The sequence below is a fragment of the Natrix helvetica genome (assembly GCF_964273705.1).
Source record: "Natrix helvetica genome assembly, chromosome: 1".
In the NCBI taxonomy this organism is placed as follows: domain Eukaryota; kingdom Metazoa; phylum Chordata; class Lepidosauria; order Squamata; family Natricidae; genus Natrix; species Natrix helvetica.
Window position 1 is genome coordinate 3,014,004 of NC_138548.1, and position 16,439 is coordinate 3,030,442.

Genomic DNA, 16,439 nt, shown 5'->3' on the forward strand with positions numbered 1-16,439 from the left:
CACCACAGAGAAGGCTCTACTCCTAGGCGCCGCCCCTCGACACTGTCTGGTGGATGGCACCTGGAGGAGTCCCTCTCTGTGCGAGCGAATTGGTCATAGGGATGTATGGGGCAGAATACGATCCCGCAAATAACTAGGTCCTGAGCCATGGAGCGCTTTAAAGATAGTTATCAAAACCTTGAAACGCACCCGATAGACCACAGGAAGCTTAAATATGAGAGTTTCTGCACACCCAACAGCCTTCAGGCACTAGGAAAAACTTTGACAACCCTGCTTGATCAGCAAAATAGAGAAGAACACATTTTCTGAGTCCAACTAGTTTAAATTTCTGTCGCAACTTGAGAGATCTCCCTACCTGTTTTTAAATTCAGTGGGAGAAGATAGTTTCTAATTTCACCTCCTGCCAAGTATAAGCAAACCAGTTATTTGGTATAAATTTTGGAATGATTATTCAAACTTACTAGAATGCAACAGATTGTCCTGTGCCTGTAGGCCCCATTAGCTATCAATGCCATCCAAACAAACTTTGGTTCAGGTCAAACTCCATCTTGTTTCCAGGGGTTCCGTTTCATGTAGGTCAAATGCCCAATTTCACCTCAACTCTCAAGTCTATCTGCACTAGGGATTGACAACAAGAGAGGCAAATATGTTTTCCCATTCTGGTGTGTAGTTAAAATCTGTTGCTGAGTGGCTAGGATAATTCCTTTTCTTTGCAATTATCATAAGAACAGTTGTTAATGCATCCCTCTGGATTTCTGTCCCCCAAATTATTCCAAGATAAAACCTGCTTTGAAGATATGTTCCAAGGTCTTCCACTAGGGGCAGAATCTGTCATCCTGTCTTGAAAAGAGCTCATTCTTGGGTTGGTTGAGACTCAGCTGTCCTCACTTTTCTCTTTGCTCACGCCTGCAATTCTGCACAAATCTTGACTTCTCATTTAAGAGGGACAAGAATGACTGGGCTGCCTCTCCTGCTGCTGCTCCTCTGCCTCTTTCTTCCAACCACTGCTAAGAGGAGGCAAACCGTATGTGTGTTGAGGAATTTGTTCAAGCCTAAAGAAGAACGGCACTATTACAGGCCTGGTGATCTCATTATTGGTGGGAATTTACCCTTGAGAATGTCGTCCTCCAGTAAACCTGATTTTCAGAAAGAACCATTCAAACTTCGTTATCCTAGTTTGTAAGTTTCACCTGGCAGGGAAAGATGCATGAACTATTTCCTGTATTCTGGATTCAGGGGTTCCTTTCAGAAATCCTTGGTCTACTTTTGTAATGTCCTAGGGTATCTCCTGTCTTTGATCATAAAACAGGCTAGAATTCTCAATCATTCTAGAATTCGATATCAGGAAGATGATAGACCACATAAAAAACCGAGGAAGGAAAAACACATTTGAAACTGTCCTAGCCTAAAACAAAGTTGACATAATGTTAACTTGGACAGAAAAGCATAATAGAAAACTCAAATAAAAGCTTTTTTATTGTATGGTATTGTAATAAGACCAATTTTGTATCGTGGTGACCATTTCTAATCATCACAATAAAAAAAAAGATTGTGAGATTCTGGAAAGCAGGCAGAGAAGAGCCACAAAGATGATTAGGGGCCTGGATGCTAAAATGTATGAAGAACGGTTACAGGAATTGGTTTATGTCTAGTCTAATGAAAAGAAGGACTGGGGGGACATGATAACACTGTTCTAATATTTGAGGGGCTCCTACACAGACGAAGGGAGCAAACTATTTCCCAAAGCAGCAAGATGAGAAACAATGGTTGGAAACTAACAAGGAGAGAAGCAACTTGGAACAAAGGAGAAATTTGCTAATGGTGAGAGCAATTAACCAATGGAACAGCTTGCCTTTCTCCTTTGTCACTAAGCCATAAAATTTTAATCCAAGAGCAGCTATTTTAAAAAAAACCTCAATAAAATCTGGGATTTGTTATTCCAAACAGCATCAAATATGGCTAGGCAAATTTAAACCACATACACGTTTTCCCTGTAATGTTCCCAATGTCTTCTTTACTATAGACCCATACTCAAGAATTACGAGCAGTTCCTGGCCTTGGTGTTTGCAGTCACAGAGATCAACAAAGATTTGGTTCTCCTCCCCAACATCACACTTGGCTTCCACATTTGTGACAATCATCAGCATGAGAGGAGGATTTCTTTAGTCAGTCTCTCCTTTCTCTCCACATGGGGCCAAATGGTTCCAGGGTACAAATGTGACAGGCGGGACCCTCTGCTCTCTGTCATTGGAGGTGACAACCCCAAATCCTCAAGGCAGATGGCTCCCATCTTCAGCATCTACAAGATCCCACAGGTAAGGGGGCTTCACAGGATGCAGGGTGGAGTAGAGAAACAACAGAAACATGCACAGAAGTCAAGGGTGACGATGTTGTTGAAGGCGATATTTTATAGTTTAATTCATTTTTATAGTTTATGTTTCAAGATATATAACCCCAACAGACAAATAATGAAATAATCCTGAAATATTGTAGCCAAGGAGAATTAATTCCTGACTTTCATAAAAATATAGCCACAATTTCCCTGCAATTTATTACCTGTATCAGGTTCACAACTTCTTCCTTTGGCTTCTGACATGTCCAAACCAGGCAAATTATATAGCTAGCAGCCCTTCCTAGGAAGGGAAAAAGCTTAAGCTTGTTAATTGAAGTCAGCCTGAATGGTGGGGAAAAAAACACACCATCCAATGATGACCCCTAAAATCATCACGAAACTTTACTTTGTCTTTGAAAGAGAAATCTCTCTTTCTCCAGCTCGGTGTTGGCTTTGAGCTTCCTCAGGAATACAGACCAGTTTATCCTTCCTTCTTCCGGATTAATCCCAGTGACTTTCCAGAGTGTGTGGGTTTAGTCCAGCTGCTTCTGCATTTCCAGTGGAACTGGGTTGGGCTTGTGACCTCCGAAGATGACACTGGAGGACAGTTCATCTCGACTCTGGTGCCAATGCTCAAGGAGAAGGAGCTCTGCCTGGCCTTCACTGAAAGCTTTAAATCTGATGAAATTATTGCTTTAATAAAGGAATTAATTTCCAATATTTTGTTTAAAGCTGAAGTGATTCTTTTGTTTGGAGATTCTTCTTATATTGCAAGTTTTTTGACAATTCTGAATCTTAGTGTAAAATATGAAAAGATAGCACTTCAAAATGTTTGGATCCTGACTTCTCACTGGAAATTTACTCTGATTGGGGATCCTTCTGAAGGTTTAAAGAATTTGCATGGAGCTTTGCAGTTTAAGGACCAGACTGGTGATGTCTCAGAATTCAGCCACTTCCTCCTGTCTTTATATCAATTGATCAAAGAAGGGGCCAGCTTTCTCCTGGATTGGTGGGAAACACTCTTTGGTTGCAGTATCCCCAAACCAGGCAAGGTTCCTCCAAAAGGGAAAGAACAATGTACAGGAAAGGAGAATTTACAGGATCTTCCAGATTTTGTTTTTCAAATGAGCATGACAGGTGAAAGTTACAACATCTACAATGCCATTTATGCTGTGGCACATGCATTACATGCAATTTATGGATCAGGAGGACGACCAGCCATGCTGAAGCTTGGAAAGAGGATTTCAAATGTCCAGCCATGGCAGGTAATCTCTGCGATATTTTATCCGGTCTACAGATCAAAAGAGAGGAAGCTTCTCATGTATATTTCTTGAATTACTGATGAACTATCTCTATACTGTCTCTATATCATTGCATCGCAGAACAAATTAAAACAGCATTTTAAAAAAAGTATGAATTAATTATAATGTTTTGTTGAAAGAGGGAGCAAAAGAGAAGTAACCTAAACCAGTTATACATATCAACAGTATAGGAAATATCTTCATATATGGTTCTGAAAGTTCCCTGAGATTCATGGGGTGATCAGGGAGGAAATGTCAGCCTGGAACAAGATGATAATCTGGGTGCATTTGTGCCAGATGCCTCCAGGACAATTGAGGTCTTAATGGGCATATTTGCAGAACCTCCTTATTTTCCCTCAGTATTTAATCTGAATCCAACCTGCAAAAAGATACTCAGCTCAGTTAATTTTCACCTTCTTTTATGTTTCTGTGAGTCAGGATCCTATATGACCTCACAAGATTGGTCTTCTAGTCCAATCCCCTGCTCAAGCAGAAGACCCCATTGCATTTCAGACAAATGGCTCTCCAATCTTTTCTTTAAAACCTTCAGAGAAACCCACAACTTCTGGAAGCACGTCATTCCAGTAATTAATACAGGATAAGAAACAATGGATGGAAACTAATCAAGGAGAGAAGAAAGCTGGAATTAAGGAGAAGCTTCCTAACAGTAAGGAAAATTAACCTGTGGAACAGATGGTCCCCAGAAGTTGTGGGTGCTTCATCCCTGGAGGTTTTGAAGAAGAGATTGGACAGCAACTTGTCTGAAATGGTATAGGAACTCCTGCTTCAGCTGGACTAGAAGACCTCCAAGGTCCTTTCCAGCTCTATTCTGATTCTAACTTTTGTTCTATATTGTTTCTCTCCTTGGTTAGTTTCCATCCATTGCTTCTTGTCCTGTGTTCTTGGTGACATCAGCCTTCATCAACTTTAATCAACAGAAGAGTCTCAAAGTGGACCTAAGAGGTTCCTGGTTTGAAATTCCTCAAAATGTCCTGCATTGTTTTGGCTAAACACTGGACCTCTCTAGGCAGTGAAGAGAGAATTCAGGCCTGGCAGTTCCTTGCAGTTGTCCTCACTTGGTCACACCTGGTTTCCGCATTATTTTCTCTTGGATACTAGAGAAAGTCAGCAGAATTATGCACTCTTCTGATATAAATTATTTAACCATTCAACAAAATGCAAAGTGGCTTATGCAGAAGCCACTACATGTACATTTAAAAATATACTGTACAGCCAAATATCACATGAGGAAAACCATACAATTAAAATTTGGAATCTGGGCTTAACTTCTTTGTATGTAACTAATTCTAATTTTGGCTAAAACTTGTGGAAGCCAAAATATAAATGCCCAATTATAAAGAGAATCTTGTATTGTTATATCAAAGGAGCCAAATATTTGGTGTCACTCCTGATTGCTCATATCTCAACCAAGGGACCAACTCTTATTTTTTAGATATATACCTGTTTCCTATGATGATGGCCACCACAAAATCATAGAAGCCATGATGTCTCATTTCTGCCTTTCAGGTAATTGCTCCAATTTCTAAAGATCTCTTTTCTTTCAGATACTTGACAATTTGAGGAATGTCCACTTCAACAACAATGCCGGAGATGAAGTCTCATTTTCACAAAATGGACTGAGAACTCCTCGTTATGATATCGTCAACTGGGTTTTCCACCCCAATAAAATTTTAGTACCTGTGAAAGTTGGGCACAAGGATCCCAGGGCTGCCTCAGGCCAGGATTTCTCCATTAACCCTGATGCGATCATCTGGGCCTCAAAGGTGAGTTGGAAGAAAATGTGGTAAATTCAAGAATAGAATCACTTTTTCCTCGGGATGCTGAACATCCTTCTAAAGTGAAAACAGGTATATTGAATCCAAAAAGACTTTTGGCTTTGGTAAATTATCTGCATTTGAGGTTAACAAATTTTAGGTCTAATTTGTAAAAGGTCAAATAATGGGTGGGAATCAGAAGAACTGATTGAAACCTGCTAGAAGATGCCGTTTGCCAGGTGAGATTTCAAGATATGACAGCACTAAATGAATGATACTTATGTCTGGTTCTCAATATAATGGCCATTGGAGAACCCCTGCAATCACATGATGAAATAACACTATCTCCAGTCTTTCTCTTTTTTTCTCTTTTAGAAGGTGCCCTTGGCCAGGTGTGGCAGGAAGAGGTGCCAGGCAGGAGAGAGGAGAAGAGTTCCAGAGGGTGAGCCAGTTTGCTGCTACCAATGTGCCCCTTGTCCAGAAGGAACCATCTCAAATCAGACAGGTAGAGCACTTTTCAAATGCAGATCTTCCAGGATCTAGGAAGTCACTGAGTAGATAAAGATGTTAATTTTGTCATTTATGTTGGGAATGAACTGCATTAGGGAATTCATACTTTTCAATAAGTTTATGGATCTGAGCTGTCCTGCCCTGTCAGGCTATTTTTCTGCTCCTTAATAACGTGATGCAGGATAGTTTTAGACTACAGTGTATGGGTCCCCTTCCAACCTTATCTACTGTCACATCCCATCAGGAAACCCTTCTGCCAGTTCTCTGAAAGAGTGGCTTATGCAAGTCAAGCTTTAGCACTCATTATTTAAGGCGTCCTTCTTTTGTCAGCATCTTCCATCTCCAACAGAATAGATACACCCATTAGAGAATGAGGACATCCCTCCATCTATGACTGATAGCTGCCAACAGTCACCTTATAAGAGAGCGGAGGGATATAATATATAATAATAAATATTAACCCTTAATAAATAATAATCCTTCCCTGAAAAAAAAGGGCTGAATGAGCAGATTTGAAGCAGAAGGCAGAGAAGCTGAGCCTGTCAATCATGAGGAAATCAGGAAATTCAGGAAGTTAAATACAAATTCAATGGAACTCAAGATGGTCTGGACTTAGATCTCTTGTGGGTGTGAAGGGACTCATGACTGATGACGTATTTAACCTCAGGCTGGCCATCTTCAAAAGTGTCAGGGGTAACCTACAAACAACGTGAACACAAAATACTGGATTTCTGGCAGATAGATTCATCTATTTTGTTGGGGTTCCAGTTTATAGTGGAAAAGAAAAGTGTATAATCTCTCATGCACAGAAAGCCACATCAATAACAAGTTAGCAGTGACTGGAGATGGCCTTTCTTTCTCACAAACACTGACCATGCCAGCTGGAACTGAACAGATCCTAATCTAAGGCTTCCCTTTCCCCAGGATCATCCTGAATGAAGGTTGATTTCCCCTTTTTGATGCACCATAAACTGCATTGTATCACTACTGGCATCATTTGTGGTTTGGCCAGAGCAGAAAGGGGATAGTCATGTCAATCCTTGAGGAGGGATAATGATCATGATGAAATCCTTACACCCAAATTCTTAATTTCAGATGCAGCCCAATGTGACCCCTGCCCAGAAGACCAATATCCCAACAAGGACCAGGACCACTGCATTGCCAAGAAGCTCCACTTTCTTGCCTATCAAGAGACCCTGGGATACACTTTGGCTTCTCTAGCTCTTTTCCTTTCTCTGATCACATCTGCAGTACTGGTGATTTTCCGTAAACATCATGAAACATCAATTGTCAAGGCCAACAACCGAGATCTCACCTACATCCTGCTGGTCTCCCTCCTGCTCTGCTTCCTCTGCTCCTTCCTCTTCATTGGTCGACCTGGAAAGTTTACCTGTCTCTTCCGACAAACTGCCTTTGCCATTCTCTTTTCCCTTGCAGTTTTCTCTGTCTTGGCAAAAACTGTCATGGTGGTTCTGGCCTTCATGGCCACCAAACCAGGGAACAAGACAAGGAAACTCTTAGGAAAACCACTGACCAACTCCATTGTCATAGCCTGTCCCCTGATCCAAGCAGTCCTTTGTGCCATCTGGATGGTAAGCTCTCCCCCATTTCCCAACATGGACTTCCACTCCTTGGTAGGAGAGGCCATCTTGGAATGTAATGAAGGCTCAGCTTGGATGTTTTATACTGTCCTTGCCTTCCTGGGTTTCCTGGCCCTTGTCAGTTTCATGGTGGCCTTTCTGGCTAGGAAATTGCCCAACAGCTTTAACGAAGCCAAGTTCATTACTTTTAGCATGCTGGTCTTTTGCAGTGTTTGGATCTCCTTCCTCCCCACCTACTTGAGCACCAAAGGGAAGTTCATGGTAGTTGTGGAGATCTTCTCCATCTTGGCCTCTGGGGCTGGTCTCTTGGCTTGCATCTTTTCCCCCAAATGCTTCATTATCCTAATCAGGCCTCATCTGAATTGTCGAGAGAATATTATGAGGCACAAATATCTCTGATTGATATGGGGACTGGGAACTTTATTTTGACTTTGGGAAATTTTTATACCTGACGTTATTTCTGAGGACAATATGTCTGTTAATGAGCAACAATCATCCTCCCTTTCATTTTACTTAAATACTAATTTTCTCCAAAGAAATTCCATGATAGGTTTAGACAAAAACTTTAATATTAAAGATATGGATATTAATTTCTAGCATGCCCATTTCTCTATTTATTTTAATCATATGAGGGTTTTTTAAAGAAAATGTCATGTTGTCTTTATTGTCAATGTTTTTAAACATGATTGTTTGCATTTATCCCTGATATTTTGCTGAGTTCTTTACTTACTATTCCATTTCATTGAGTATTAGGTGATTCTAGAGTTTTATTCTCTATTAACATACTAGGAGAAAAAAAGTTTATTAATAAAGATGATCATGTGAAATAGATATCAATAGATATTTTCTCATCATTGGTATTATTAATGATTTTATCCCTTCCAAATATTATGAAGAAGGAAGGATGGACAGAGGAATGGGTGGAGGAAAGCAAGGAAGAATGTGCAAGAATATTTTATTTTATTTTTATTTTTCAGGATTTATAGACCGCCCCCTTTCCCCGAAGGGACTCGGGGCGGTGTACAGGCGTCTCATTAAAACAAATACAAAGGATAAATATCCTATACCCTTAAAAACGAATTAAACCTGATACAGCTGTACAGAAAAGTAAAAATTAAAAACAACTAAAAAGCATACCCCTAAAAAATTTAAAAATGCAGGCTTGAGGGACTAAAATTGGGAATTAGGCCAGGCCGGCTAAATTGAACAGGTGGGTTTTTAGCTTCTTACGGAAGGAGCGGAGGTTGGTGGTAGTCCTAATATCCGGGGGGAGGTCATTCCAGAGGGTCGGGCCCATCACAGAGAAGGCCCTACTCCTAGGCGTCGCCCGCTGGCATTGCCTAGTGGACGGCACCCGGAGGAGTCCCTCTCTGTGAGAGCGAATCGGCCGAAGGGACGTATGGGGCAGGATACGATCCCGCAGATAACTAGGTCCTGTGCCATGGAGCGCTTTAAAGATGATAACCAACACCCTGAAACGCACCCGGAAAGCCACAGGTATCCAGTGCAGTCCACGCAGCAAAGGTGTTACGTGGGAGTATTTAGTGGCTCCCACAATTGTCCGCGTGGCCGCATTCTGAACCAGCTGCAGCCTTCAGGTGCATCTCAAGGGGAGCCCCATGTAGAGAGCATTACAGTAGTCCAGTCGAGACGTCACAAGCGCATGAGTGACTGTGCAGAGGGCATTCCGGTCCAATAGGGGACGCAATTGGCGCACCAGGCAAACCTGGTGAAACGCCCCCCTTGCCACGGCTGTCACATGGTCATCCATTGACAGCCGGGCATCCAGGAGGACACCCAAATTGCGTGCCCGATCCACGGGGGCCAGCTGTTCGCCCCCAATGGCCAGTGAGGGACGTAACTGTTTGAACCGGGGTGCCGGTAGCCACAGCCACTCTGTCTTGGATGGGTTGAGTTTGAGTTTGTTACCTCCCATCCAGATCCAATTGGCTTCCAGACATCAGGACATCACTTCGACGGCATCGTTGGGGTGGTCCAGGGTAGAGATGTACAGCTGCGTGTCATCAGTGTACAGATGGTAATCTACCCCGAACCCATGAATGATCTCGCCCAGTGGCTTCATGTATGTGTTGAACAGGAGAGGCGAGAGGACCGACCCTTGCGGCACCCCACAAGTGAGCGGCCTCAGGCTCGACCTCTGCCCCCCTGTCAACACACATTGCGTTCGACCAGAGAGGTAGGAGGAGAACCACCGCAGAACGGTGCCCCTCACCCCCAGCCCCTCCAGGCGACGCAATAGGATACCATGGTCGATGGTATCGAAAGCCGCCGAGAGTTCTAACAGGACCAAGACGGAGGAGCAACCCCCATCTCTGGCCCTCCAGAGATCATCCACCAACACGACCAAAGCCGTCTCCGTGCTGTGACCAGGCCGGAAGCCAGACTGGCGCAGATCCAGATAATCAATTTCCTCCAGGTGCCGTGGGAACTGTTGCGCCACCACACTATTTATTTATTTATTTATTTATTTCTTAGATTTTTAGACCGCCCCTCTCCCAGAAAGGGACTCGGGGCGGTGTACAGTCAATACAATAAAACCAGTCATAATAATTAAATACAATTAAGATACATTTAAGATACATATGGAGGGGGAGATAGGCTGTACTAAGAAATAAATAATTCTAATCCTAAAAACATCACAATAAAAACCCCAAACCCTAAAATAAAATAAATCCCTGGGAGGTAAAACTAAGAAAGTGCCAGGCCAGCTGATTGAAATAGGTGAGTCTTTAACTTTTGCCGGAAGGAACGGAGGTCGGTGGTAGTTCGAATGTCTGGGGGGAGGTCATTCCAGAGGGTTGGGCCCATCACAGAGAAAGATCTACTCCTAGGTGTCGCCCGCTGGCATTGCCTAGCAGACGGCACCAGGAGGAGCCCCTCCCTGTGTGAGCGGATAGGTCGCAGGGACGTGTGTGGTAGGATGCGATCCTGCAGATAACTAGGTCCTATGCCATGGAGCGCTTTAAAGATGGTGATCAATACCTTGAAACGCACCCGAAAGGCCACAGGTAGCCAGTTCAGCTCACGCAGGAGAGGTGTTACGTGGGAGTAACGTGTACTTCCCATAATAACCCGCGCGGCTGCGTTCTGAACTAGCTGCAGTCTCCGGATGCGTCCCAAGGGAAGCCCCATGTAGAGGGCATTGCAGGAGTCCAGGCGAGACGTCACCAGCGCATGAGTGACCGTGCGCAGGGCACTCCGGTCCAGTAGGGGGCGCAATTGGCGCACCAGGCGAACCTGGTGGAACGCCCCCCTTGCCACGGCTGCCACATGGTCCTCCATTGACAGTGACCTTTATATTCCCCCCCTCCACCGCATCCCCGTCCTTCCTGGACTCACCTGTCTGTCCGGCACTGGCTTTCCTCCCAATCTGATTAGCCCTCCCCCCCGCCCTGGGACCCCCTAAAAAAGATAAAAAACATTTTATTAAAAATCCCCTTAGCTTCCGGTTCCTGCACCTCTCGGGGTCCACGAACCCGTCCTCGAGGCGGGCCCTTGAAAGAGCCAAGGGCCAAGCCTGCGAGAGAGGGGCCTCCTGCAGGCGGAGCAAGTCTAACCTCGAATACGTTATTATTGACAAAATTCCAGTAGGGGCTAAGGTGCTGTAGATGGTAAAAAAGGCAATATGGGGGGGAGGTAGAAGGCATTAGTCCCAAAAGTCAATATCAATGTGGGGGGTAAGAGGCATTATCCTGGATAGTTCTTCAGTAATGAGTGGGGGGGGAGTAGATGTCTAGATGATAGAAGTAGACGGATGTGGCGATGATGGTAGAAATGATGGTAGAAATGGTGGAAAAGATGGTAGAAAAAATGGGTGATAGCCCCAGCAGTAAAGTTGGTAAAAACCCTCCATGATCTTAGATGGTCCTAGGTGGGGATAAGCTCAGGAACAGAGATTCAGGGTCCTTGGTGGGTGGGGGGGCAGTCTTGGCTCCAAATAACCATACTCCTAGGCAGCCTTCCAGCCTCTCCAGCCTCTCCATGGTCATGGGCCCGGTCCATGGCCCTAGGCCAGATCTTCCAGAGGCCTCAGATGATCCAGGCCCCCTCAGCCACCATAACCACCATCCTCTCCCACTCTGTTCTGGCTCCCACCTAAAGGGTCAGTAGTCCAGGCTCTCACCCAGTGCTCACCCAGTGCTCACCCAGTGCTCACCCACTCTCTACAACCTTCACCAAAAAGGAAAGGTTGGAGACGGGATGGTAATTAACTAAATTAGTTGGGTCCAGGAAAGGCTTCTTGAGTAGGGGCCTCACCACCGCCTCTTTCAAGACGGCCGGCAAGGACCCCTCTCTCAATGAAGTGTTCACTAGTTCCTGGAGCCAGCCTCGTGTGACCTCCCAGGATGCCAGTATAAGCCAGGGGGGACACGGGTCCAGTAAACATGTGGTGGCTCACAGTCGTCCACGTAACCTGTCCATATCGTCGGAAGTAACAGAGTCAAACTCCTCCCAGGATGGCACCTCAAGACCCACCTCCGACGTCTCTTCTAGACCGCTAACGGAGACCCATTCGCTGCGAATCTGAGAGATTTTGTCCTGCAGATATTCCCCAAAATAAATACAATAAATCATGACTTGTTTATTATTAAATAGGGAGGAAGTCAAGATTACATGTTTTCCTGTTGTTTAAGAACTTACAGATAAAAGTACAGAAAATGCTTAGACATTTGCTATTTGGGAAGGCAATTGTCTGTGTATGTCTATATAAGATGATAGTATGTTATCTAAGGACTCAAATAATTTCCACCAATGTTCCATTGATGTGATATATGCAGACTTGTTTTATGTATTTGAATACCAAGACATCAAACACCAAGATAATCATGTTTGACAGCGAAGTGGAGTGCCCAACAAGGGAGAATATCTGTAGCTCAGGGTTGATATGTGTGGTGCTTGGTGCTGTCTGAGCTTGGTTGATTTCAGGCAGGCATTTTGTTATCTGAACTAGGAAACACCATCAGTGCTGGGGCTGATGAGCTAGCACTGATAACATTACCTACTTTGGGTAATGAAATGTCTGGAAGAAGAAAAACAAGCTCAGAGAGCACCAATGACCTTCAAATGGAATGATTTATAAGAAACCATTATCAGAGACAACTGATCTATTCCCAATGTCTGCCTAGAAAAAATCATGCTAAGGGTAGGTGGATGAATTTGTGTATCATGAGAGAAGCATAAAGATCGAAAACTTTATGGAAACTGGTTGGAAGAATTATGAGATGTGCAAACATTCATAGAAACATTGTGGATAATATTCAATTAGGAATGAACTTTGATGAAAAAGCCAATGTCATTAAGGGCATTTGCTTAAAGGGAGTTGATGACTTTTTCTCCCAAAGAAACTGAAAGAAGGAAAAGTAAGTATTTGGATATTTTGGAAATAATGATCATCTAAAGGAAGGAAAGTTATGGAGAACTAGACTCAATGGGGATGGTGGATATTAGTTTTTGCTATTCTTCCTTTGCTCATTTGCAATTCAAAACAGTCTGCAGTTGACTAGAAAAACAATTACAGTACCAATAAAATTGAGACCAAATACATTTCAGAGAAATTCTTCTGCAAATAGCTTGAGGAACATGGGAGATCTCAATTTTTGGATGGAAGCTATTTTACAGTGGTGGCATTCATTTTTTTTTACTACTGGTTCTTTGGGCATGGCTTGGTGGGTGTGGATTGGTGGGCATGGCAGGGGAAGGATACTGTAAAATCTCTATTCCCTCCCCACTCCAGCGGAAGGTTCCAGCAAAATCCCCATTTCCGCCCGATCAGCTAGGACTCGGAAGGCAGAGAATAGATGGCAGCGGGGCCAGTCACAAGCGATATTTTCTCTGAACTACTCAAAATGTCTATTACTGGTTCTCAAGAACAGGTCAGAACCTGCTGAATGCCACCTCTGATAGGGTCCACATGAGGAAAACAGGATCTGTGCACTTTACATTCTTCAATTGTGGCCAAAAGTGAACTTCTATTGCAGATATGGCTTAATGTGAGACCTGTCTCAGCTTGGGTGTTCAGGAAAGAAAGACCCTCAATTCCATGTATAGTTTCACTTTTACTGAAGCCAAGTGGATACAACATAGCAAAGTCTGATCTGAAGATTTTAGTCTTCTTATTCCCAGTAATTTTCCCTCCTCCCATGTCCTGCCTCCTTCCCACAGTCATCCTGGAGATATACAATAAATTTCAAATTAGGTGTTTTGGTAACAGTTCCACATTTGGGCAACTCATTGGATGGATGATCCACATTCCATTCCTAGGCTTGTGTCCTTGGATCTTTCAACCGTTGTCTCTGGATGGCACCTCTGGTGTCAGGCCTGCAGAGGTTCCTTTAAGAATCTTTGGCCTGCCACACTTTCTTATAATTTCCTATGTGTTTCATTAGTGTAGTAGTTGGGAGGGGGGAATAGAAAGGAGTAGGATTTTTGGAATGTATTGTTGTGATTCTTCCTAGAAGCTCAAGGTCATCTTTTGTCTCCGCACCTCCACACCTGACCGGACGCAGAGGGGTGTAGATGCCAGCGTGGAAGATGATGATTAGAACATGTGATGAATTTTGGGGTGTGGGGATAGATCATGAACTTTCAACTGGGTGAACCCACAGGATGTACATTAGAGTTGAAATTTCATAGCATAATGCCAACATGTCTGTCTTATTAAATTAGAGCTTTAAGGATAACTTTGCCTTGGACAATGATTTAATTTCACGGGTTGGTCTTAAGGCTAAGTTTTTAATTTTTATAAACTTGTACAGGGGTTTAAAGTTTAATTCGATTTTAATTAGATTTATTATTATTTGTATGGTTTTAATTTGGTACCTGTACACCGCCCCGAGTCCCTCCGGGGAGAGGGGGCGGTCTAGAAATAAAATAAAATAAATAAATAAATAAATAATTCTGCATGATATTTGGAATGCTGACACTCTGGTTCCTGTCACCCCCGTTCCTTATCCCCCATTCCCCCTCCCCAGACTTTATAGCAGGCTGTCATCAATGCAAAGAGAAGCAGGACTGAAGAGGTTTGATGGCAGATCTGACAGCAGGGCTTTCATGGTTTAAACTGGCACTCCATGGATCTAGTCCACCATTTCTCCTTTACCACAAGTCCCAGAAATGGTAAAAAGGACCTTCTTTAGAATTATATTTCCCACATAACTGTGAAACACTTACGTACATCATAACAGTTTATCAGCTGTTAAATACCAACACTACATCTTTATGAATGTTTTCCTTCAGATTATAATTCAATGCAAATTTTAAACTATTCATCCACATATTTTCTCATTGATAGAACATTGTTATGTCCAAAGTTTCTTGCCTAATGAATCACACGTTGTTTAACATAATTTTTTTTCATATTCCATATTACAACAGCATTTTATAGACCTTGGCAATATCATGTTCATAGTTAGCAGTTTCAAATTATTTTTTTACAGACTCAAATCCACTAAACTTCTCTGCCTTTTTGAAATATTTTCTTACTTTGTAAGTATGTGAGTCTGTAACAAGAATATTATTCTTATTCCAATTCTTTTGACTTGAGGTTACGTTAAGCTGGTTAAAAGATATTAAAAGATATTATCTGACTATAAGTCCATTACTTTGATCTCACCATTATTTCTTTTCTAAATAAAGTGTCAGCATTGGAAGCCATATTAACACCGGAAGCTTCCATGCTGCCACATTCTTGTGCTTGGGAAATTGGGAGGGGGGATTTAGTAGAGGGGATGTAGTTAGACATAATAGCATTCTTCTTTTCGGTCAAGGTCATGACATTCCTGCACCTGGAGGAGGAGTGGTTGGAGTGATGTCTCGAGTTGGGACGGATTGGGGTTGCACCATGTGAATGGACCGATGGGTGAAGCAGCTGGGTTTGGGCTTTTGTCTTACTGAGGGAAAATCTGGAACTATCCGATTCTGCTTTTCCCAGATGTGCCTGTATGCCAGTGCTTCTCAAATAGTGGGGCGGGCCCCCCAGGGGGGGCGCGAGGCTCCGTAAAGGGGGGCTCAGCTCAAATTATTTTATATATTTTTGTTTTGCAGGTTAAAGTTTTTTTTTATATTGTGTTCCTTTAAATCCTGTGCTCCTTTAAATCTTTTCTGCTACAGTTAATAAAGCTATTCTTTGTTGTAAATTGATCCACATTTCTTTCTTTTTTTATTCTCTTATACGTTAATAAGGATACAGTGTTATGCAGAGGTGTACTTATAACAATTTTATAGACAAATGATACTATTTACAGTCGCGCGGGGGGCGCGAAATGTTTTCTTCTTCCTAGGGGGGGCATGACAGAAAATAATTGAGAAGCACTGCTGTATACCTACTCTAATAAATGGGAGCTTTGAGAAAATGTCTGTCTCTGAGTTTTTCATTGGAGTTCGGGGTTTTCAGGAACGTTGACATAAAGTTTCCTAAGCTGCATTTTTAAGGGCCACTCTGTCTTTCAACCAGATCAAAAAATAAGGATGAAAATATGGTTTTAAACCTGGTTACTCAAACTTCCTCTTTCTTTAGCGTCTTGCAACAATTTAATTTTTGTTTTCCTTGCCATATAAACTTAAAAATATCATTTTGTATTGCTTCAATGAAATGCCGGTCATCAGTATTGGTAGTTCCTGGAATAAAAAGAACATCTTTGGAAATACCTTCATTGTAATTACAAGAATTGTACTCAAAAAAGATAATCACAATTTATTCCACTTTAGTAAGTCTTTTTACATGTCATTCTAAAGAGGCACATTTTTTTTTTAGGAAAGGTTAGAGTTTGCATTGGTTAGTGTCGCCTCAAGGTATTTGACCCTTTTCTCCACCTTAAAACTTGACTTCATCAAAATTTCATAAGTGCTCATATTTTAAAGCAGCATTTTATTTCTGTTTATTTACTTTAAAACTGGTTAA

The 16,439-nt window shown here is 42.6% G+C and overlaps 2 protein-coding genes across 2 annotated transcripts in view; both read left to right on the forward strand.

The window, feature by feature from the left end:
- Positions 1 to 930: 930 nt before the first annotated feature.
- The window catches only part of LOC309385057 (vomeronasal type-2 receptor 1-like), a gene marked incomplete at its 3' end in the record, with an annotated part of 200,640 nt that continues 185,131 nt past the window's right edge, over positions 931 to 16,439 (forward strand). Inside the window, exons 1-2 of the mRNA XM_081939130.1 lie at positions 931 to 1,179; positions 2,024 to 2,315. Coding sequence (XP_081795256.1) covers positions 953 to 1,179; positions 2,024 to 2,315 — 519 coding nt within the window. The 5' untranslated portion in view covers positions 931 to 952. The remainder of the gene's footprint in view (positions 1,180 to 2,023; positions 2,316 to 16,439) is intronic.
- LOC309384027 (vomeronasal type-2 receptor 116-like) lies at positions 3,463 to 14,520 on the forward strand (the record flags this gene model as incomplete). The annotated part of the gene is made up of 5 exons (XM_081937185.1): positions 3,463 to 3,597; positions 5,199 to 5,417; positions 5,784 to 5,913; positions 7,014 to 7,384; positions 14,512 to 14,520. 5 exons carry the CDS (start codon positions 3,463 to 3,465, stop codon positions 14,518 to 14,520), a joined length of 864 nt encoding a protein of 287 aa, XP_081793311.1.